Source organism: Fistularia commersonii, chromosome 32 (genome assembly GCF_037954325.1).
Source record: "Fistularia commersonii isolate RoL2024-O1a breed Wild chromosome 32, RoL_Fcom_v1.0, whole genome shotgun sequence".
In the NCBI taxonomy this organism is placed as follows: Eukaryota; Metazoa; Chordata; class Actinopteri; order Syngnathiformes; family Fistulariidae; genus Fistularia; species Fistularia commersonii.
The window spans coordinates 9,018,232-9,042,760 of NC_141315.1; the positions used below are offsets into that span (position 1 = coordinate 9,018,232).

Sequence of the window (24,529 nt, forward strand, 5' to 3'; positions counted from 1 at the left end):
TTGAGAAGTGATTTTGGAGCTCCTCAGTCAGGAAGGCTGACTGAGAACATTGAGTTCCCACATGTTTGAAACCAAATCAACAACCAAACATCCCACTGTTCTTGAACGCACCTCAGAAGCCGTGCTGCGTTTAAGTTCCCCGTAAATTCCCATTCTTCCAACAACCGTATCCCCTTGAAGTCCTTTGATTTTCATTAACGTAACAGGTTTTTTTTTTAAAATGCCCTTCTCACTCATTTCTGTTCAGTAAAAATAAAAAACAACAGATCTGATGAAATAATAATTTGTTGCTTTGTTACTCTTATGAAACGTCCTACGGTCCCTGAACGCACCTTAGAAGCCGCGCTTTGTTTACGTTCCCCGTAAACTTCCGTTATTGCAACAACTGTTCCCTTTTTCACTTATTTACCTAAAAAAAATTCCACACGCCCTTTAACTCATATCTTTTTAATAAAAACACAAAAATACAACGGATCTGATGAAATAATCATTTATTGCTTTGCCAAGTTAATGAAACGTCCCACTGTCCCTGAACGCATCTGAAAGCCGTGCTGCGTTTATGTTCCCCGTAAATTTTCTTCATACCAACAACCGTACCCCCTTGAAACCCTTTGTTTTTTATTCATGGATAAATTATTTTTTCAAATATTATTTCAACTCGTATTTTTTCATTAAAAACACAAAAAACAACGGATCCGATGAAGTAATCGTTTATTGTTTGTTAATTTTATACAACGTCCCGACTGTTCCTGAAGGGGTCTCTGGTGTTTGCCGCTCCCATGATGCACCTCACCCCGCTGGGTGGTAGTGAGCGTCTGCTCGTCACTCTCGGAGTAAACAAATCCTTGCCTAAATCATTTATTTTTTACTTTTAGACGGCGTGACACATGAGACGGGAGGCGAAATTATGGACTACTTTGTCCGAAACACACATTTGTAAAGTTCGCGGAAGTTAACAGCGGAACCGTGACTGCCTTTTTTTTTTGGACCTTTAATGGCAAGATAACAAGCTCTGGTAAGGAAGCTAACTAGCTAGGTTTGTCACTGTCACTGTTAACTATCCAGTTAACTAATGTCAACCACGCCCGGACGCTATACTCTTATGTTTAAGTCGTTTTAAACGTAAATATGCAGGGTTTTTGTTCCCCGTTTTCCTTATTTTTTGAAATAGCGAACATCGCGATCCCGTCGAGCTAATGTTACCAGTACAGCTACCGTCGCGCCGAATCCTAAAGTATGATTTATTTTACCACAATCCAATAAAAATCATCGTGATCTTGAATCAACAAACAAACCGATATTTGTTTAGTTGATAGTTGTTAAAAAATGTTTCAACTGTATTATCTTATCATGTCATCGACGCGGACGGAGTTTATTCGAGTCCCGATTTGTTCCGAGCGAAGAGATACACTCTTTTTGTGTGTGTGTGTGTGTGTTTTTTTTTTAAAATAAAATTATAATCGAGTCAACTTCCTTTCAGACACTGCAGGAATTCATCGCCTCACATGACTCTGTACAAAGTGTCTACTCACTGGAAAAAAAAAGAAGCCACAAACCGGTTCATTCCCCTGCTTTGGTGCACAAAGTTCCTGATTGGGAAAACTGTCATAGATCTGTAGCAAGAATGGAGAACACACCAGTAGTTTCCATGTCACATGTGTTTTTTTTGCTTGCACACAAATGTGTGTGTGCAAGTGTGTGTGTGCCAGCGATCACACACTAATGTGTGTTTTTCCCTTGCAGTGTGCCTTGCGGGAGTAGCCCTTCTCTGGAGGTGCCATGCTTGCCACACAAATACCAGACACCCCACAGGAGGCCAAAGATGTCCAACAGGTAAACCCACCCGATGTTGACATTTTGCATTTATTCTTTTAATTGCAAATTGAATTGTCAGCTTTTTACTGCGGTTGTTCAAGTCGCGGTTTGCCAGCATCGCGTGCCTTTATTTTTAGTGCCGCTGTGACAAGCTTAACAGATTATCTTATTCTTTGTTGAGGACTGACACGGAAATGAAAGCAAATCAATCGGAGTCATCACGCCGTTGATAAGTGAGGACAGAGCATGTTTGCTGGTTGTTTTTGCTTAACACTTTAGCTTTACATTTCCGTGTGTTGGCCAGGGGTTTATTGTTTTGATTGACTCAGAGGCCTTTCAGAAAAGGTGTTTTGCTTGTCATCTTGAGTGCAGATATGGCAAATCCGAAAGTCACTGTTTGCGATGTTGTAACTTAGGAGCCATTTATTTCATTGAAATAACCCGATGAGCCGACGGCTTTCACTTTGATACGTTTTTCACTGTTAAGTATTTGTTTGGGCGATTGCAATCCCTTGTAACTTCAACATGTTCGACTATACGGGTCACAACAAGATTGTTTTGGAGTCGTTGGAAGTGGTTTTTGATGCCAAAAATAAATATATTTTTTTGATGACCACATCATGGTTTTGAATCCGTAGACCAAGGTTGTCAAACCCAAGGCCCGTGGGCCGAATCAGGCCTGTGAATGGGTTTAATCCGGCCCGCAAAGCTAAAAGATGCTAGGTTTCAGGAGTGAAATAAACAATAGGTACATTAACAATAGTTAAAATGCCATGATTTTACCCAACTGGACCACTTGAGAATAGATTATCCTCCATGTAGGTCCTGAGCTAAAATAAATTTGAAACCCCCGCCGTAGACTATTTCTGACCATGCTCAGCTAACTAGCAAGTGTTCAGCTTCATGCTGCGTGTAGAGAGATGGTTGGTTATCCTGCAGTCATTGGGGATTATTGAAGACAGGTGATTCGCAAGGAGAAAACATGCTTACTTAAAGCGGTATGGGTGTGGGTCTATTATTCCTGCAACTGGCTGAACTGCCATTCTTTGTTGATGCTGGAAAAACAAATTTGTTCTGAAATATGTCACGGCATTTCAGGCACTGTGGCGAGGGAACTACTGCGGTCTGTATACAGAATCCAGATTTTATTTTATTCTGCATACTTCTGCAAAGTTCAGGCCTTTGCTTGTGAGCTTTCCTTCCATGTCAGACGACACTAGGGGTCATGTGACAATCGTAGCAGCGGTGTTTTGTAACAGCACAGGCAACGACCACAGCCTTATCTATTGGTCATTGCACAGTGACTTGGAATGTAAGAAAATGTGATTTTGTATTGAATTTTTTTCTTTTTTTTGCGCATGAAAGTGTCTCTTATTTGCAAAAGCACAAAAAGGTTTTGAGGTGTTTTACAAAGGTGGCACACTTTAGCTGACGCTTCTTTCAACAATGACGAAAGAACAAGGATGTTGTTAAAGTTGTAACGTTCTCCCGCTGTCTTGCAGATCAAGGAGAAGTTAGCGCAGTCTCTCAAAGCCCTCCAGAAACGTTACGTAACATCAGATGCGGTAGTGACCAGCGAGGACAGCGATGCTAACCTCCTCTGCTGCGCTCTGGAGGCCATCTTCATCCATGGTATCAAGAGCAAGTACATCCGGGCCGAGGCGGGGGGCCGGGGGAGGAAAGGAGACAGGGGACCTCTTCCTCAGCCCTTCTTCTGGAGCCTCCTGAAGACCGTCACCCACCGGTACGTCAAGTCCAGGCAGCGTTCGGGATGAAGCAGTCCAGAAGGGCTGAAAGAGGATCTTGATTTTTAGCCATGAGTGTAAGAATATCTAGATTATACCGTGGACCGCCTTTTTTTTTATTAGGTTTGCGCGATTTATTGTTTTTTAGTGGTTTTTTTTTGCAATATTTGCGCATATTTTCATGATGATATAGCTTTATTCCAGCCGAAGAAGAGAAAAACATTAAACAATAATAGTAACATTTTCTAAAATACAAGATCTCCTTTGCTAAACAAAGATTGCCAACGTCGCTCCTACCATTGTACCCACGCGAGATCTCATACAGAAGCGACAAGAAGAGGAAGAAGTCGAAGAGACTGGTCTCAGGAATGCCTTGCAGCTATGACAAACGCCACAAAAGCCCTGCAAAATATGTCGCAAGATTGGGATGACGATATAGTTCAGTCGGTCCGCTTTTGTAACTTGATGGACGGGATGTGGCAGTTTTTAAAACCATTTTCAATCAGGAAAAAAAAGCAGTGGCAGCAACTGCCTAAAACGATGTTTCTGAAGAAAAAAGCGCCAGTAAAGCATACGCCTGTGCCTTCAGCAGAAGACACTGTACTGTACTCTAATTCATCATCATTCAAGTTTTTTTTTTTTTATTTACTCATATACAGTCCATTTTGCACTGTATTTCAATGTTTATTGTACGTTACAATTATTCAAAAGTGTTTCGTGTACTGTGTGGGAAGCGTAATATGGTCCAGGTTGGTTGAGAGTTAATATATTTGTAAATACCATCAAAATGATCACGTCTACACTTTGCGGAAATTCCCTTTTCGCGAGGGGTCTAGGAACGAAACTGCATCAAGAGTTGTAAGACATGATCGTTCTTCCTTTCAATGGTGTTTCCCCAGGGATGTGATCACAGAGCTGGAGAAGATCAGCTTCGTGTGCACGGACGTGGGCCGCTGCCGAGCGTGGCTGCGGCTCGCCCTCAACCACGGCCTCCTGGAGTGCTACCTGGTGTCGCTCTTCCGCGAGAGCTCCAAGCTGCGGGCCCACTACCAGCCAAGTGCCTTGCTGCTCAACGCGGAGGAGCGGGACGTCCTGCTCAGCTACCTGCAGGGCCTGGCCTCGCTCACGTTCAGTCTGTCCTACAAGTCGGCCGTCCTCAACCAGTGGACCACCACGCCCCTGGCTCTGGCCGGACTCTGCCCCCTGGCCCAACTGGACACCTTTGACCTGTCGGTCAACGGCGCGGACCCCCCCGCCTCCAAGACTCTGGATAAGGACCCCTGGGACAGCGTATCTCAGTCGTCCGGCTCATCGGATGCCCTGGATTTGCAGACGGGATGCCCGGCGACGCTGTCGGGGAGGGGGTCAGAGGGTCTGCACGGTGGCAGGACCGCACTCAACTCGTCCAACTTAAGCCTCGACACCACGGGATCCTCCCAGCTCTCGTCCAGCTTGAGCTCCGACAGCCTCCTGCAAGGGCAGGACCCCCGCAGCCCCGCGGGGGAGCAGTGGTCTTCCTGCGACCTGGAGGTGAACGTCAGCGCCAGGGCGCCGCGGAAACAGTGAGTCTCGGCGGTTTTCGCATTTCACGCATCTGTTATTTCTGACGCTGATTCAAATCTGAAAAATGTACAAGACGGCAATAATGAATCAGTCCTGCTAACCAATTAGGGCGGTGCTTTCTCTCTCCTGGGTCATATTGTTCCAAATCATAAATGATAAGAACGCACTTTACTCATATTTCACGCCGCATATTTTTACTGGGTCACATGGGACTTGTTTTCCTCAGAAGGAGCCTCTTTAGTTTATTTCCAAGTAAACACTGCCCTTCTGCTTTAAATTCCAATAACATGCAATAACTGGCAGTGACTGCAGCTAACGCTGGGCAATATATTGCACTTCATTTGCACTTTTTTTTTTTTTTACACGCAGCTTTTTTCTGTGCAAGGATTCTGAGCCTGGAATCAACTTGATATCTTGTCTTATGTAGTGGTATTTCCAACAGAAATATCAATATAATAATACAGAGAGCTTCTATATTATTTTGGACGGTTGTTCAAGGAATCATAGTTTTAATATCCGGCGTGTCCCGGCTGGTCTTCATCCCTGCAGTTCACCCACTGAGTTCCGGGAGAGCGGCCACTGCAGCCAGGACTCCATGCGTGAAGACTCCTTCGTCTCCAGCTCGGTTCCGGATCAGTTGTCAGAGGCGGCCATTTCCAGCGGCTCCGACGGCGAGGCCCCCGGCGCCGCCACCCCTTCCCTGGAGCCGCCGGAGCAGGCCTCGGACTCGGACGCCGAGCCCCGGCCCGGTAGTGCCTCCCCCGTGTCAAACGTGGACTCGGACACACGCTCGGCGCCCGGTGACCCCGCCGAGGGCGCGCAGGTCGGAGGGGAAGTAAAGACAGACGGCGCCCGGGACGAGGAGACGGCGGAGCGCTCGGACAAAAACGTCTCCGAGGCGTCGGCCCACCACGGCTGTCCTCGCTCCAACAGCATCCTGAGCAGGAAATTGTCCTCGGAGTCCCTCACAGTAAGTGCTCTTACAGGGAAAGTAGCTTTTGGCGAAAATTGCTTTTATGCGGAAAACCAAAGGCATTCGCATGCCTGCGGTGGTCAAATCATATCACGGGATTGAATCTAGGTCCTCGTCCGGCACGGAGGAACACGCTTTGATACGATCTGCAGAATGGATTCCTTAGAAAATCATTTTTTGGGATGAGTTTTTCTCCTTTAGTTACACTGGAGTCAGCCAGGTTTGAGTCAGGACTATATTTGTGAATGAGCTTCCATTTGTACATAAATGGAGCGCACAGTCAGTTGCACGAGAGGAAATAACACGACTCAGAGTCGGCCGTTTTAGCAAAGAGCGCTTCTTGGCTGCTCGTCATGAAAGAGTCATGGATAATTCACATTGATGGATGTTCCTTCTAGCTGGGCTTTTCATTTTACTGGGAACCGGTGTCAGCCGCGGGACTTTGGGTTCATGTTTTGAATTGGATTAGATTATTAAATCTACATAATGAGGAGAGCGAGGAAGTTGCAATGTCACAAACGAGGGAGAGCAATGTGGACATGGCCAAAGAACACGACAGTAAAAGGTTTATGTGTTGAAAGATGCAGTCATGGGTTAGAAAACCTGGTAGACCACACAGATAAGCCATGCAACACAATATCGCCAGGTTTAAATGGTTATAAAAAGAATAATGATTATACATAACGATGAAAACACAGAAACCGTGCAACAGTCAGGAGCCTTGTTGCGTCTCCTCCAGCATGGAATGGCGTTAGTTACGATTCTTTGTGAAAAAATAACAAAGTGAGAGGTTTGAAAAATTAGAAATGCCACAGATTCTGACGTCACGCAGCTTTGTGATAATGCAACATTTATTACCGTCATGTTTCAGCACGTTATCTCGTACTAACGTCACATGGGGGAAAGCTCAGGTGCAGTGGAAATTCTGTGACACATTCGCTTTCCATGTACTGTTCACAAACGTCGCAAATACCACCCGTCACATCCATGTGGGGATTATTCTCTACAGGTCAGAGTTTTTTTTTTTTAATTTTATTTCTTTATTATTATCCATTTAGATGCAGACAAAGTTTCACTTTATACTAATTATTGATTTCCTGCTCTGTCCTATTACTATTGTTAGGATACATAACAGATATTGGCTATTGATGGTCAGTATCTGCTGTAAGCCAGGTCCAGAAATTAAAATGGGCTAAATTAAATGAAGAAAGAATAAATATAGTTAAATAGGGCGACTCCCTGAAAATCATTCAAATAATAATTTTAATTGTAAAAAAAATTTGAACAAATAGCTCACAACTCCTTATGACTTCCCCCTTTCAAATAATAATGATAATAATAATAATATTGATTTTTTTTTTTTCAAACCGCCTTACGCTCAAGGAAACCATACAGAAATATACATATACACGAAATACAGGTTTAAAAGAAACAAGTTAAAAGAACAATAGAAACAATAAATATAAAACAGTAAAAGTTACAAACTGGTTGGAAAAAAAAAAAAAAAAAAAAGAATAAAATTGACGGCGTTTTCTCTTAACATTTTTTTCCAGTTTTATCCCCTAAAATAGTGTTTGAGTTGTGTAATTGAGTTGTGTTATTGTGTAATTATTACTTCTTATTTATTTGTGAGTAGCTCTTGGCAGTGTGTGGTCAGTGGTATCCACACACAAGGTAAACAGATGGGATTATTTGCGTAATCTCACAAAGGGAGTAAAAACACAGCGTCTGTCCTCATCCTTCATCCCGCTATGAAGTCACGCCGCCATGGAATGTCGGGACGAGCACTAAAACTGTTCCGCCGCTTCACGTTGCAGCACTCCCGCTCGTGGATCTCCGAGGACGACATCTACAAGCCCCACCTGGAGGAGGTGCAGGACCGCGATGAGACGCCTCCTCCCGCCCCGCCGGCCGAGCCCATGGTCTCCCAGTCGCCTCCCAGCGTCGTGCATCGCAGACAAATAGGTATTTTCTCTCTCGTGACCATCAAACCGTCACAGCCTTTCTTATGTTTATTTATTTTAAAGGTGCCCCGGTTTTGACTTTGAGCAGTATTTTGGTTTATCTGTATGCATGCATGTAGTTTTTATATGTAACTGTAGCAATAATAATAGTGCTAATCCGTCTTGTGTGAGGAGGTGATGTCACCTCGGGGTTTTCCCGCCTCCTTGCCATCTGGAAAACGCATTTTCCCTCCTGAAGGCGTGTAGTAAGTCACGCTTTCGAGATGTCACATGACCGTGTCTGACGGCCTTATCGAGATTTGGTAATGGAATGTGACCCAATGAACGCAGGAGATACCGGAGGTGCCGTTATTACAAAGTCACCCTTGGATGAGGGGACGCCGTTTGCAAAGAGCAGAAGCGAGCGGCGTGAAATCCACCATTGTGAGATCTGAGGATTTTGAAATTTCCCAGTTCAACTGGCCGCAGTTAGAGTCGGTCGGATGCTTTCTGTCACGCTGTTTATTGTTATTATTTAGGATTGTTGAGCGTCAGTCATAAAGCGGCTAAATGATTAACATCACACGCCAGCGGTCGCCACAACGTCAAATTGCTGTCAAATGAATATCTTAATTCAAAGTGAAAAAAAAAGAATCTGTCATTCTTATAAGCCCCAAGATAAAAAGCAACTGCTGCATAATTCACACTTAATAAAGAAGCAGTGTGTTACACAATGTGTTCAAAGAATCCCATGACGTGGGGAAGTTTATTGTTTCACAGCGGCTGAACTAGAAAATGCATCAGTTTGAAAATAGGGAAAAATCAACATGTTTGATTGAAAAGAAGTTAGTTTACTGTTATATTTTAAAGCCGCCTTGTCAAATGAGAATATTTTTCCATTTCCTGGTCGATCCATTAAGATCCATTTAGATACCGGTTGGTTAAGAACACAACCACAAGTCGGCTTATCTTGTGCTGGTATGAACGCAATCTGATCCAAACACATAAAAATGATAAAACCAAACAGACAGGAGGGACAATCTATTCTGTCACTGAGTGTGAGTTTTGTTTTGGGTCAGGGCTGTCCAACCCGTTCCGCGGCCTGCTGAAGCTCGGCCACCTGGAGCGCCGAGGCGCCATGGGAATGTGGCGCGACAACTACTGCGAGCTTTCTCCCTTCGAGTTCCGCCTTTACCTGGACGCCGAGGAGCGGACGTGCTGCGACAACTGCTACCTGGTGCGATGCGAGGGGGCCCGCATCACCTCGGCGGACGGCCGCTTCGAGCTGCTCTTCCCCGGGAAGCGGCTGCATCTCCGGGCGGCCAACCGGGACGAGGCGGAGGACTGGGTGGACCGGATCGTGGAGGCCGTCAACAAATGCCGACCGATGTCCGGCGGCGACGAGCAGTGGGAGGTGCTGCAGCCGGCGGGCGAGAACGGCGTGGACGAGAGCGCGCGCCCCTCCTCGGACCCCGTCAGCCCCGAACGCGTTTCCTCCGACGGCAAGGAAGCGACTCCGCCCCCGCAGGAGTTCTGCTGGACTCGGACCGCAGATCTGGAAACGGACGCCATCAAGGAAGCGGTTCTGTATTCCGCCACGGAGCCCGACGGCCGGACGTGGGTCCCCCTGGTCTTCTCCCTCTCGCTGGAGGCCTTGAAAGGCTTCCGCGTCCAGGAGGGGCGGAAGGCGCTGCGGGTCACGCACCCCATCGTGGAGGTCCGAGACGTGGTCCCCGACGTTTCCCTCGGAGGGCCGGCCTTTTTTAAACTCCTGACCGTCAGGGAGACGCTGAGACTCCGCGCAGAGACCCCGGAGGAGGCCCGCTCCTGGAGGGATCTGATCCGAGGGGCTCTGGACTCCTACCTGGACAGCGGGGACGAGACGGGCCCCGAGGGGCCGTCGGCCGGAGGCGCGGGAGTGACGGGCAACCTGTACAGGCTGGTTCAGCACAGGCTGCGAGAGGACGGAGCGCTACTAGCCCATCTGTGCACCGTGCCCTCGGAGAAGGGGCTGGACGCGCAGAACTTCAAGTGTGCAGGTAATTGCATGAAACACTGTCAGGCTTGGCGAGAGAAAAGAAAGCGTTTGGTTGTTCATTTCCAGCAGATAATAGACGGGCACTAATTTAATCTTCTTGTTTGTCCTTCCCGTTGTCCCGCCGAGCCGTTTGTTTCCTTTTTTTTCCTGTGTTGTCATGACAGTAGACGACATAGGAGTGAAGCGCGAATGAGACCGTTGGCTGCCGCTGTGACCTTGCTGCGTTTATCGCCGTTTATCTGAGAGTGCCGTTTATGTGTCCACGTCTTAATCCCAGTGTGGTCTTAACCGGGTTAAGATTGGATTATCACCGTCCGCGTAAACATGTTTGAATCACAGGCTGAGACTCGTCTGTCCCCCCCGTGCAGGGTGTCCTCAGCAGATCGGCCCGTCCCGGGGCAGAGCCAGGCTGTGCGGGTTCTCGGGCCAGTACTACTGCGACTCCTGTCACCATGGCGACACGTCCATCATCCCCTCGCGCATGGTGCACAACTGGGACGTCAGACAGAGAGAGGTGGGACCTTTTGTCCGTCCGACCTTCAGCGGAGGCTTCATTCAAAATAATCCAAAGTCTGAGTATGCACAGAGTCAAAAGACACGTGCAGTGACGGAGGCGTATGTGTGTGTCCAGGTGTCCAAGAAGTCCCTGTGGCTGCTGGCGCAGGTGCAGCATGAGCCGCTGATCAATGTGGAGCTTCTGAACCCCGACCTGGTGAAACACGACGACCTCATGGCTCAAACCCACAGCCTGCGGCAGAGGCTCCGCCTTCTGGGCGACTACCTGCTCACCTGCCGCAGCGGCGCCGGCAAGAAGCTGCAATCCAGGTGCGTCGCTCGTCTCCGCCGCGACTCCGGACTCCGGCACGGCCTTAACGTTTTTAACCGAGTATCTCTACGCCTTCTCTGGCAGAATGGAGCCGAGAGCTTACCTTTTGGAGTCGGGTCAGCTGTACAGTGTCATGGATCTCCGACAGGTACGTCTGGAGTCCCAAAACAGCGGGATCGGTTATTATTAGACACAAGTGTGATGGCTGGAGATGAACTTGTTTTTTTTTTTTCTTCCCCAGATCGCCGAGGAGCAGTACGCCGGCTACCTGCTGGTGCTGCTCCAGCGCGCTTCTCAGCACGTGTTCAACTGCGACCTCTGCACCCAGCGCGGCTTCATCTGCCAGATCTGTCACGCCAGCGACATCATCTTCCCTTTCCAGTTCGACAGCACCACCCGGTGAGGCGCCGCTTTGGGTTTCCGTCCGGTCTGCAGAAGGACGTAACCGTTTAGCCTCTGACTCCAGCTCAAACACAGGAAACAACCTTTTTTTTACTTATAACTTCCTCTTACCTATTTATTGTCATTTCCCTTAAAGACGAGCAGTTGCAGTACAGAAATAACTCGGTTTTCGAGTTAAATTCGTTCCGTGACCGAAGTCAGTTTGCTCGTATATCAAATTAAATTTCCCCACTGAAATTAATCGAAATTTATAGTTTATAAACAACAAATCATGTATTAAAAACGTAATAGAAGAGATAAACTGGTTTTATTAAGTGTATTTATAATATAAATTATAATTTATTCTTGATTAATCCCACGTGGGGAAATTCATTCTCCGCAGTTTGCCGTGAAGATCGGATGAAGATGCCGGCGGCGAGATCTCGGAGATTTAATTCGCTCCTCTCTCACTTATCTTAACTTACTGGCTGTACTTAATACTTAATGCTCCAATGTGTTGCTAAATGTAGCTTGTGCACTTTGCTACACTTTATGTCTGAACTGCATTTAGCGACAAATTGCATGCCGCTCCAGCTGGCTTTGCACAACTCTTGTGACCTGGAACTTGATCCTCTGCTCCTGCAGGTGTAAAGACTGCAAATCTGTGTTCCACCTGCGCTGCAAGGCCCCCTCACGCTCCTGTCCGCGCTGCCTGCGCATGAAGAAATACCTGGAGCGGGACCAGCAGGACTGAGCCCGTCCGCCAGGGCGGAAACCGACGTTCTTATATAAAGTAGCCTCAAGTGCAATTACGAGTGCAGTGCTCCTGCAGACCGAAGAGGGCGTGAGAGGGACAAAAAGACAAATCAAACCCCCTTATTTATTGACGCTATGTTCTTCAACTGTTACTGGTTAAAACCTCTCTCAGACGGACCGGCCCACCGCGAAGGTCGCCGCCAGCGATGAGGATCCTTGTCTGATCATGTTTCACCTTTTTTCTTTTTTTTTTTTGTGTGTGCATGAGTTGTTAAATCGCCGGATGTTTTCGGTCGTCACGCTTAGCAGAAGGAAATGTTGAATAAAATAATAAGCAACACAGGGGTGAGAGATTCGTATCTGCAGAAAAATGGACATGAATAGCACTTGGAATGTGGACAGATTTTCATTTGTGCCTTACTCTAGTTTCCTCGGTGTGTCCTCAGGTGAGGACCAGACAGCATTATATGTCAAGGGCTGGGTGATTTATGTAATTGAAATAATAAAATAATAATAATAATAATAATAATAATAAACCTTAGAATCTTGGTTTTCAGTCAGTAAATATCTGGATGTCTGCTTCCTCGGATCCCTGTATAAAGAGGATTATTTTTAAATCCAGGATTAGTGATGCTGCATTAGATTTCTAATTTTAAGGTCATTTTCTTATGAATGTTTTTTTTTTTTTTTTAAGAATTTCATACTTTCACAGAAGTCTCTTCTCTTGTATTTCATTAGCTGGATTTTTTTATTTTATTTTCCACTTATTTGTGGGTGACTTTTTTTTGTTTTGTTTTTTCGAATTTCTTTGCATCTATGGTTGATGGTTTGCTCACTGTGAAACTAATCCACTTAAATAATTGAGGGGGGGAAGGAAGTGATGCTAAATGAAGGGGGAAGTTACTCAAGTAGCAAATTATGGTTGCAAAACAAGATGGTTTTTTTTCGGTCATTTTATGTTTTTGCAAGAAAATGTCAATTAATGAATTTTTGCAATTATAAAGAAAACAACTTATGTTAGAAGATATGGATGTATCGCCCAGCCCTAGCGTGGAATTGCTGTTTAGCCGAGATGAAAAGTTGCTGCATTAACTACATTATATTTAAAGAAACAAACCTACATATATATCCTGGGAGACCTGGTGGAATGTTTTCTTGAAGTAATGATTTCATTTTTTTAAAGCGTCTGCGTTTTTGCAGGGGCCCCAAGAGGAGTTTACGTTTTTCGTTGTGATGCTGCATCTGATTCATTCAGGCTCCGAAGTCAACACAAACAGAAACACTTCTTTTTCTCAAGATTTAGAGGATTGTTTTGTTGCCTCTGAGGGAAATGTGGAATTAAATTGTTTTCCATTTCTGCTTTAATTATCCGACCTCGAATGACATTAGCAGAAGGATCTCAGACGTTTGAAAGGTCTGCATATTAATCCCATTGACGGAAGAATGGGTTGAATTTTAAGCCAAAACAGGTCGTTGACCTTTTCTTTAAGTTGCATTGGTTTCGTCACAATGAACCAGCTTGCGCTCACAAATCTCTCCTGCGTGATTCATTTTCAGGCACGTTCGCACCAGTACCATAGGTCGTTCCCTTTCTCATCTGCTCGACTCTGTGACGCTCAGTTTTTTTTTTTACCAGAATGATCTCATAAGTTACGGAATCTGCAAAAACAAGAGTAGCAAGATTTTTTTTTGTATACATTGATGTCTGTCTGATATAAGGAACATATCACAGGCTGCCTGGTTTGTATTTTTTTTTTATTCTCATCTTGTGAATTCAGTCAGATGTAAAAGAGGAAATATAAGGAATAAAAGGTCATTGTGTTGTCGTTTGTTCTTTTTAAAAGAGAATAAATTCCTATTTGTTCATTAAAAAGGTTTCTGTTTGGACCTTTTATATACTTTTGTGTGATGGTCAGAGCTCCTAGCAGATTTGGTGTGTCTCCTCAGCTTCCTGTTCTTGGGTGTTCTGTCACCGTGGCTCATCAGCGTCTACTGGAAACCTGGGTTGTAAATAGCAGCAGTTGGAGTTCCTGTTGCATTTCTGTCACTAATCTGGCCTTTTCCTGACAACATCAACGAGGCTTTTCAGCCCAGAGAACTGACGTTCACTGGAGAGTCCCCTCTTTTTAGTTACTTTAATCATGAAGTTTTCACCATGTGATTGGCTGATTAATTATTTACATTAATGACCTGTTGAACAGGTGTATCTAACCAAATGGCCGATGACTGTGTATATCTGCAAATCTGATTGTATATTTTTGTAAAATATTGAACTGTCATTGTTTCATCCTGCACTGTTTTAGTGACGGTTGAGCAGCTTTGAGAGTCACCACAAATTGCATGATTTATATCTTAATATATTACTTGCCAGTTTGAACAAGAACTCTAACATAGACAAATAAGCAGGAAGTGATGCAATGCCTTGTTCTTCCAACGCCTTTGTGATGTCATACCTCTACATTCTCAACAAATCTTATGAATTTGGATAATATTATCCTAACCTTTTAACTCTCCTCTTGTTACCCAAGCTCCATGCTGAATTCTGTCGGAGCTCATAGAAATTTCATAAAATAATAACTCCTGTAATTCACAATAACTACCTCACGGCAATTTGCACACTACAAACATCGCAAATTACTTTGCAACACTTTTATTTTTGACATTACAACTGTTACGCCGCTATGACAAAATTATTTCTCCTATGGGAATCAATAAAGTTTATCTTATCTTATATTAATTGAACTGGGCATTTAGGGGTTAACTTTGAGTAAAAACAAAATAAATAAAAATAAACAACACCGAAAGCAGCTGCACGTGCAACTCATCAGCCAATCAGCTGACCCGTTACTAATTAAGCAGGCGGCCACCTGCGCTGCACTTCCGGGTTTCTTCCTCTTGTTTTGGTGGGCGGGGGACACTCACACCTGGGGAAGCGGAGGAGAGGACTAGAGGACTAGGAGGAGTTGCGTAACCAACAGGATCAGAATGATGGGAGGAGACAAGGGAGGCTAAAACCGCCGCGGCTCCGCCAGTCGGCTCCTCTCCGTCCCGGCAGGAGAGGAAGGAGCTTCGGGTGCCGCCAGCTGTCATCTCTCTCTCCCCCCCCGCCTTCTTCTTCCTCCTCGTCGTCACCGTTCATTTTTGAGTGTTAGCCGTTAGCTTGTTTTGGGTGCGGGTCGGGAGATGGAGGGGTACGAGCACAAGAAGAGCCGACTGGAAAGGAGCGGACACACGGCGTTCGTCGACGGAAACGCGCTGTATGTTTGGGGAGGATACCAGGTGAGAAGGAGGAGAAATGAGGAAGCGCGGTTTACCTGCCCAGGTGTACCCGCTGAGGAAGAGGGGGTCCGGGGGGTGATGGGGAAAGTCCGAACAGAAGCTAATACTTATTAGCATTTCTGCTATTCTGTTTGCATTTTTATTTGTAAACTTAGAGTGGTAGCTTAAATCGGACCAGAATAGGTGAGGGGTTGAGACACCTGCGGCAGTTCGATTTTACATCCGTGATCTGAGGTCTTGTGATTTATAGTGAGAGCAGGGAGCTCTAGAGAGGTGGAAGTATGCTCTGGAAAAAAGGAAAAAGAAGGTAAGTTGCAGCAAGATCGAGTATATGTGTGTGTGAAGGAGAGGAACCAGGTTGGAATGGTGAGGCTAAAGGGAGTGGAGATCAAGAAGTTCTAGGATTTCAAATACTTAGTACATCGGAGAGTGTGGAAAAGAGGTAAAGAAACCGGTCCAAGCAGGTTGGAATGGATGGAGAAAAGTGTCAGGGGAACTGTGAGATAGAAGACTATCAGTCAGAATATATAAGAAAGTGATGAGACCAGTGATGCTGCATGGCCTAGAAACAGTGACAAGGACAAAAAGACAGGATACAGAAGTGGGGTCCTCAGATGAAGATGCTGAGGTTCTCTTTAGGAGAGACCAGGATGGATAGGATCAGGAATGTGACCATCAGAGGGGGAGCATATGTTTTGAAGGAAGGTCAGAGAAGCCAAACTGAGATGGTTGGGTCATGTACAGAAGGATAGTGAATATGTTGGTAAATGGATGCAGGAACTGGAGCTGCCGGCCAGGAGGTCTGGAGGAAGACCAAAGAGAAGATCATGAATGTAGTGAGAGGATATGTAGGTAGTTTGTGTGAGAGAGGAGGATGCATAGACTAGGGTTGGATGGAGAACATAGATTTGCTGTAGTGACTTCTGAAGGGAAAAGCCCGAAGGAGAAGAAGATGATCTGAGGTCTTTGTTTGCCTTGGGAATACTAGTGGATAAAATTGTGAATCTTGACCCCACAATTGTTTTATGTTTTGGTTCAAATTTGTGTTTTGAGGGATTTGAGATGTATGATAGTCTTAGCCTAGCATTCCATTGCTGGAACTTGGATGCATGGAATGTTGCTTATTAAAGCAGATGCCTGAATCCTGCAAACTGACAGCAACACAGTGACTTGAGGCATTGATGGGTATTTGAAATACTTTGAATTCAGGTAGTTTTAGAAGTAAGTCCAGGCTGCAGAGGCTTGGAAAACGGTGATTATGCTGCCAAATCAAGCTATCAGAAAATTGGGGGGGGGACTCATGGGCTCAAATATTTACATTAATGCAGATCGTACAGTCTCTGCCTGCAATAGTCAAAGCCAGGGGTTTGTCAGTGGCATTAAAACAAACATTCCTCCTTAAAAAAATGAATAATCCACAAGTTATGCATAGGCAAGTATTTTCTATGTTGTGTTGATCTGTGACGCTCCCTGTGTGAGGACATCACCTGAAACCTACATGTAAAGATCTGATAGTGGCACAGCTCCTAAAAAAGGATGGCTTTGTTTACACTTTTGCCAGCATCGCACCTGTCCAGACGCTGTGACACCCTCAATCTGGAGGGGTTAAATTACTATAAACAAGCTGAATTGGGGTAACACAGGGAATTCTTAATCTGTGAGATGGGTTGTAACCTCTCAAAAACCATGATCCTCTTAAGTTTCTGTGATGTCAAATTGAAAATTGGTTCCTAGGCGGTCAGGTGGACAGGTTATCCCACCTCAGACATCCAACCTTGAAGAGAAACATTTTTTAACACGCCTGAGGATCTGCTTTGAGTGAACCAGTACCAGTTTCTTCATGTCTGACTGCAGACGCTGCTACAAGTAGGATTGTCTGCCGAAGCAGGACACCTGGAACCCTCTACATCTCATGAGTTCCTCACATAACTTCATGTCTTTCTGTTTGACCCCCGACAGGTGGTTGCTGACGATGACGTCCTCTTGCCCAGCGACGAGATGTGGCTCTGTGATTTAGACAGCGGGAGGTGGTGGGTGTTTTCTAACCACACTCAAGCACAAAATAAAGTCACTTTTTTTTTTTTATGGTCTGAGACGAACTGTGTCACCCTGACATGTTCGTCTGTAAACGCAAGCCCGATTAAAGTTACTTAATCGTGTTACAAACAAGATAAAACTGCTGCCAGAACTTGATAAAGACTGATATTAAATAGAGAATTCAAGTGTTGGTCAAAGGGAGCTTTTTTTTCCCCCTCTTCTCTATGCAATAGGGAGCGGAGGGAGATCGGCGGGGAGATCCCCCCAGACTTATCCAGCACCTGCGGCTCGTACGTGAACGGCACTTTCTACGTCTTCGCAGGATGTGACCTCCATGGTTACACCAACCAGGTGAGTTGCTGTGGAAATGCCAGTTCGAGCTCTGTTATAGAATCGGCTCACTAGGACAGAGCAAAGCGACTTCTGGTTCTTTCTTCCGGTTCTGGAAGCGCACCTCCTCCTTCGTTCTCCCCAAAGACTGAGAAAATCAATTCCCACCTTTCTTTTTTTCTTGCCGGGAACTAAGACGAAAAGTTTGCAAGTAGAGAGTTATTATGCAAGCTTCAGTTTCAAGTCTGGGAAAAAAAAAAAAATGGAAATGGGGAAGACCCACATGATTGAAGTACATCAGAGGATATGGTAAAAACTGAACTTACATAGTGCTGAATTGCAGAATTAATCCGAGTATACATTTGTGCTTGTTTTTCAGTTAAACACTGTTAAATGTTAAACAACTGATTTATTGTAAACTGTTTTATTCTTTTGAGTGGTGTCAATTCTTAGCTAGCAGCGCCAGTGTAACTTCATGGTGCAACAAAGCTTCTGACCTTCAATGTCACTGGTGCTTTCTGGAACTGTTGGAAGTTTTGATCAAACATTTTGAAAGCCCGCCTCTATAGAATCTAGTTCAAACTGAAATGACACTCCGCACCTTTTTAATACAACGCTGAGTTCTTTCAGCGTTTAAGATAGGCACAAGCAGTGCTAGCAGTTAGCTCACTCGTTCCCTTCGATCCCTGTCTAGATGTTCAGCCTGGACCTCACAGAGCACCAATGCTCGTGGAGGAAGGTGGTCGACGCCGGGGGCAAAACTCCGTCGCCGAGATGCAAACACTCCAGCTGGGTACACAGAAACAGGTCGGTCCCCGGGGAACGGCTGAGAGGTCGGATCTCTCGCTGCCTGGGAGGAAACGGTGGATCAGGGCATGCAAATGACTTAGAAAACAAACGGTCACGCTTATCTTCCTCTCATACATGTACAACAACACCCTGATTGTTTAACACCTCGCACTGTTTGGCGCCTTGTGTGTATCTCCCCCTCCATTATCTCTACATCGAGGTTTTCTGACCGTTCGGTTACAAACAAAATTTTGCAATTTATTTTGCATCGCTTCAGTTTTTTCTCCTTTTTGCAGTATAATCTACTTTGGTGGTTATGGGTGTAAAACCATCGAGGAGGTACGGAACACCTCGTCGTCGAGCTTCGTCGTGGAGGAGATGTCCTGGGTAAATTACTTCAATAATGCATGGCTTTTTTTTTTTTAAACATTTTTGTTGCATTTATACTTAATTCAAAACAGGACATGATTTTTTTTTTTTTTTTTTTTTTGCTATCAGCAATGTGAGTGTTCTGCAGCACACTTGCAAGAAGGAAAAGTGTAATTTGCCGTTTGTTTGTTTTCTTTTTTTTTTCCCTCCACTTGACAAGCAACTTGTCTTTTTTTTAGAGGTATTAAACCGAAGTGACTCGTGTCAGACATTTTTACATTGACCTTCTTTAACTGAGCCTTAAAGTCCTGGCAGATGTGCTCGAGTCAGGTGCTTCGTTTCTGATGTCCGGAGTCTCATCTTGCACGGCCGACATGAATTTTGAAAGCATTGTTCTTTTTCCACATTGCTGCTACATTTGTGGAACGTTACTTCTGCGAGTTGCACAGGATTTATTTACTGATTTTAATTTTCCACTTAGTCTCTCTAAAACAAGCAAAGACGTCGTTCTGCTCTCTACCAAAGATGTCCCCCACGTGAAAGCTGAATTTCCATTTAAATTTGCCGTCTATTTATATGCATTTATACTATAGTTGAGCAAAATCACTCCGTCTAGCGGCTAAGCTTAATATATTTAAGTGTAATGGACAATCATTGGGGGGGCATTTTCCTTTTCACTTTTAAATGGCTCCAAAGAAAATGTGTTATGAGTCTTTTAAAATTGTTTTCTGCACTGTTAAGGTGCAAAATTCAATTTTTTTCTTTCAATGCTGCAATTTTCCATTAAGCGCTTCCTAATTTTGATAACGCGCACACGGCCCTCGCAGGTGAAAAGCTAGTTTCTGAGCGCCCGCAGCTTCAACAAACAAAACCGCGTCCTAACCCAGTCGCTATTTGTCTCCACCCGGACTTGGAACAGCAGGTTTGACGAGTCAAATCGCAGCGAGAGAAGATAAGATTGCGTTCCAGATAATTACAACAGACCCCTGAGCGCTAGCAGATTTAAAAAGAAGTGTAAAAATGGACCTTGTTCAAAGCCTTGCGTCAGCGGATTATATTGCCTTTTTTTTTTTTTTTTTTTTTCCCCCCCCAAATATGTTCTTATTTTTCACTCTCTCTGTTCAGGCAACAATAGGAGACACGTTATTCCGGTGCTGGGGCTGGAACAATGAAGTCAACGTCTTCGACACGCAAACCACGACGTGGCGCTCACCCCAGACTCAGGTATGTTTTTTTTTTTTGGTTTCTGCCAACAAACTGTCACGCTGCCTGACGGGAAATGTCGGCAAGCTAATCGGCGAAACATGCGGACGTATTACCGGCGGTTGTTTGCCATGTTAATATTAACATTTGCTCATCTTTACACCTCACGGCGCACAGCAGGCGCTCAAGGGCGCGTCAAAATCCCCTTGAAAAGAAAAGTGTCTGAGGCTGGTGGGGACATCGAGGGTTTGACTTGACCCCCCTGCCGTGCCGTGTAACCTGACTCGGGCTTTCTGCTGCAGATCATCCCATCTCACATAAACCAGTTTGCAACTAGACAGACCTGTTAAGCCACCAGTTAAAAGCTCACGATTAATATTTTTGCCTTACTGCAATTTCATCAGAAAGGATCTTTAACCATGTGATTCTGTTTGGACTGAGAAGTGAGCGTAGCTGGATTTCGGAAGTCGTAAATCCATCGATCTCATCTGTTTGCGCCTTATGAGTGAAACTGGTGAATGCAAAGCCTGCAGGAAAACAAGTTAATGTGTGACTGTTGTGTTCAGGGTTCTGCTCCGGCTCCCCGAGGATGCCATGCCAGTGCCGTTCTGGGGAGCAAAGGTTACGTCTCCGGAGGAGCGGTGAGTTTACAGAGCTCCGAACGGCCGTCGTCTGATCGACTGTTTTGACCCGTTTTGTGTTCCGCGATGGGAAATCATGATGTTGCACGGAGTAACATTTTGGACAATAGTGTGTTTTTGCTTTTGCGGCAAAAGTTTAGGGACGGCCCTTTCCTGTTTTAACATCCTGTTCCTGTTGTGGTGTGACAATGTCCCCCGTGCACATCCAGATCTGGGAAACGTGTTTTGGTTTTTCAAAAAAAAAAAGGCAGAGCGGTGCGCGTGAGCTTGACCCTCCCGGAATTGAGCTGGCGGAAATGAATACAAATGAAAGATAAATCCAATAAAACGTTGCTGTATCAAACAAGGATTTAACAGATTTACCTTTTTTCACTGTTGCAGGAAACTGCAGAGTTGGACATGTTCTGCCTGGACCTGGAAACCTGGACCTGGACCCAATTGTAAATTGTTCCTCACTGCCTCACATTACAGATCACCGAAGGTTCCCTGGCTTCCTTTTTCAATGGTTGACAACATTTTTTTGTGAATCGGGAGAACACACGGCTACTGAAAACTTTAGTTTACTATTATCCCACTTGTTTCAAGACTAAACCGCGACACCGTTCTGGAAAATCATTTCTAGACCACGTTGACTTACTCTTTCTTGCTCCCAATGATTTGCTGACCATCATTGTTTGTGTTTCTAGCAGTGACGTCTCCTCATCCTGCAAGCCTATTGGCCGTTCCATGCACACCATGACGCCCACGTCAGATCACACGCTCTTCGTTTACGGAGGCCTGGGTTCTGACGGAAGCACCCGGAGTGAGTCCACGCCGCCGCCGTCAAACCCTCGCGGCACCGCTCGGCTCAGGCAACCCCATCACACGTTCTCCAGCGCCAAGTTGTTCGCTAGCTGCAAAACCTTGGCTTTTGTGAGGTTGACCCATCTCATAATTCATTCATCTCAGTCTGTTTAAAATATAAACACCCTTCACACGGAGGAACGGAGTGACGTATGGAATCACAACGGCTCCATCACTGAAAAGCCTGTCACTCATTTTAAAGTCATACTCCTATTTGCTTCCCACTCTTATCAATAATAATACATTTTCCGTAATTGTGATCTCTTTCTTTGCCAGATGACGCCTGGCAGTTTGACACGCTCAGGAAAGAGTGGACAAAGATCACACACCCACACAAGGACAAACCCAGGTGGGTTAGAAACGTTCGAGTGGATTGTCCTGCAGCGCAAACCCAAATTACGATCACGCGGATTTGTTTCTCTTGCTCTGCTCTTCTTGAGTTTTTGGCTCCTGACGCGTCCGTCTTTGCCCGCAGGGTCAGTCACACGGCTTGTCCGGGAAACGACGACGACGTTGTCGTCTTCGGCGGAAGCAGCAACTTTTGCATCCTGATGGACTCGGTGTGTGTGTGTGTGATCGAAACGTTGCTTCAGATTCATGACCGAAATGCAGGTTTATCAAGGATTTAGCTTACTTATTTTTTTTTGTCATGGTAACTATCCTTCAGTAATATTTTCTTCATACTGATTTAGCCCCTGAGATTTGTCTTTAGTTTGAAATGGTAACTACATCCCATATACAACTGCCATTTTCCATGCACTGACAAAAATACTGAAAGTACTTTTAAAACTACCTGCGAAGTACTGATATATCGCTCAGCCGTGGCTGGAAGTGTTTTTAGTGGTGCAACAAGGACGCGTTGAGTAAAATGTCCAGGATAATCCCTCCGTTTTTTTCCAGCCGTGAAAACGTTACACGCACCGAAGGCGAGAGGTTTAAATGCGTAAAGCTTCGATATCATGCTAACCGGTGCGGTTGGTCACGCTGACTAATTATAACTAACACTGTTGCATAAAGTGAGATTAAGTGGTTTAAGGACTGCGGTCGTTTCAATGGCTTGTCAACAAACACTACGTCATGGGCGGGGAACACAGAACGTTCTTTGAGCGACCGAACAGCCGCGCTAATCCAAATATTCCACCTTTTTTGTTTTGCGAAAAGCCGCCAGTTCATGTCGGAGGATTAATTGTAGTTTTTTTTTTTTTCCATTGAGTTCCGGAATCTATTTTCTCCAGGTGTTCCGTTTTTAACGGTTCGCCCGACTTCATATTTTAACCCTTTGCAAGTCGTCGTAGGCGAACATGCGATGCTGGGTCTCTTGACACCGATTTTACTCGTCCATATGTTTTTAGTTGTCGTAATGGCGAAGAGACTTCAGTTATCGCTCATCTCCTCACCGTGTGATCGGGGTTTCTTGTTCTCAGGTGGCCGTTCTCAGGGTTCCGTCGCAGAATCACTGCAGAGACGTGTTGATCTTCCAGATGCAGCCCTACTCTCTCTTCAGGTAGGACTATTTAAACATGCACCCGCTGAATGACCCCCACTAACATACAACATTTAAATAGAATAAAAAAAAAACGTCTTTTTAAAATCTTATTTTCACATAATCTTGCACGTTAAGTGGGTTTGGACAAAACAGTATTTTTTTTTTTTAATGGTGGAATACCCTCGTGCACTCTTTGACCCGCCCCAGCTCCGCATGCGAGTGCACGTTTACCCCGGCAAGCAACTGTAACAAAGTTCACGGCGAGCGGCTGAACCCTCGTGGGCCCTCCTGGGGTCGAGGAGCCGGCGTATCCATACGTGCATTAATGCGCTTTAGGCGAGTCGAGGCGATAAACACTGAGAGGTTTGTGACGTTTAGGAATTTAAATAATGTGGGAAGAGTTTTATTCAGTGTAAACAAACATTCTTTCGACTCAGGTTTGTGATCTATTTATTGGAAGGGCGTCTTCGAGCTTTTGCTTCCCACATCTGTATAGTTTTGAATTGAAACACCATTTATCGGTTCTAGCCCCCTAGTTTTGTTTTTGAATAATAAAACTGTACTTTTATAAATGACAAATGTATAAAATAACAGTGTAAAGAAATTGTTTTTCCCCATTTGGCGCGCTATCGCTTAAAGCTACAATGTGTTGCAAAATGTAACGTGCACACTTTGCTACACTTTATGGCTAAACTTCATTCATTTATTTGTTCTAACAATCAAACCGTCCCCGACCTGCTGCGCCAAATCCCCATAAACGTCTCCTGCCCTCTCACAGACGATGCTCTCGGTCACCGTATCTTAGCAACAACCACTTCTCCATCTCTTCACGCGCACCTCGCTCGTGTTTTTCCCTCGACTTTCTCCGGACGGCCTAGCAGCAGGCGGCACGTGCGACTTTTTAAACGCGGTACGCTCATCCCGTACGCTCCGTTTTTTAAAAATGTAAAAAAAAAAAAAAAAAAAGGCTCCCGCTGCCCAAAGGTGACGGAGGAGCGCACTGGGTAAAGATCTAACCAGGCCCGGTGGTTTTTTTTTTTTTTTATCCTTCCTAGACTGTGCGCAGATTTCATAGGGAGAAACGCTGAGCTGCTGGAGGCCCGGCTGGACTGGCTGCCGCCGAAGCTGCGGAACAAAATTGACAAGAGAGTTGACTTTTTCTCCACAGCGACGAATTTTGTTTTTTGATCAAAGAACTGACTTTTACGGCAACAAAACATTCAGACGAGGATTTTTTTTTTTTTTTTTTTTTTGTGCAATTTTTTTTTCATTTGTCAGAATGTTTAAAGATTTAACAAAAAAATATGGTGCTTAAGTTTTAGTATATGAATTTTGTAAATAAAGATTTTGTCTTATTTTAAAGCAGCTGCGCCAAGGTAGTTTTACTGTGATTTTTTTGAATAAAGGAATGTTATTAATATTCCATGTCCTTTTCATTTTGAGCGAGAACCGAGAACAACTTGAGCGGTTTAATGGATTCAAAATATTTTCTTTTCAAATGTTCTGTGAATG

The 24,529-nt window shown here is 44.9% G+C and overlaps 2 protein-coding genes across 3 annotated transcripts; both read left to right on the top strand.

The window, feature by feature from the left end:
- The first annotated feature begins 807 nt into the window (after positions 1 to 807).
- On the top strand, positions 808 to 13,856 carry plekhm1 (pleckstrin homology and RUN domain containing M1). The gene is made up of 12 exons (XM_086139826.1): positions 808 to 1,015; positions 1,744 to 1,833; positions 3,318 to 3,559; positions 4,460 to 5,122; positions 5,673 to 6,093; positions 7,914 to 8,061; positions 9,119 to 10,078; positions 10,446 to 10,591; positions 10,709 to 10,902; positions 10,988 to 11,051; positions 11,145 to 11,302; positions 11,930 to 13,856. The coding sequence occupies exons 2-12, from the start codon at positions 1,780 to 1,782 to the stop codon at positions 12,036 to 12,038; spliced, it is 3,159 nt and encodes a 1,052-aa protein (XP_085995952.1). The 5' UTR covers positions 808 to 1,015; positions 1,744 to 1,779; the 3' UTR covers positions 12,039 to 13,856.
- Positions 13,857 to 14,983: 1,127 nt separating this feature from the next.
- Positions 14,984 to 24,437, top strand: LOC147215396 (kelch domain-containing protein 1-like). 2 transcript variants are annotated; one of them, XM_086139743.1, is made up of 13 exons: positions 14,984 to 15,319; positions 17,279 to 17,349; positions 17,590 to 17,707; positions 18,381 to 18,493; positions 18,772 to 18,862; positions 19,970 to 20,068; positions 20,614 to 20,688; positions 21,070 to 21,128; positions 21,375 to 21,490; positions 21,808 to 21,880; positions 22,007 to 22,091; positions 22,956 to 23,035; positions 24,073 to 24,437. In XM_086139743.1, the coding sequence occupies exons 1-13, from the start codon at positions 15,224 to 15,226 to the stop codon at positions 24,203 to 24,205; spliced, it is 1,209 nt and encodes a 402-aa protein (XP_085995869.1). In that variant the 5' UTR covers positions 14,984 to 15,223; the 3' UTR covers positions 24,206 to 24,437. The 2 variants fall into 2 exon arrangements, with proteins under 2 accessions (XP_085995869.1, XP_085995870.1); XM_086139744.1 differs by having other exon boundaries at positions 21,378 to 21,490.
- Positions 24,438 to 24,529: the final 92 nt, after the last annotated feature.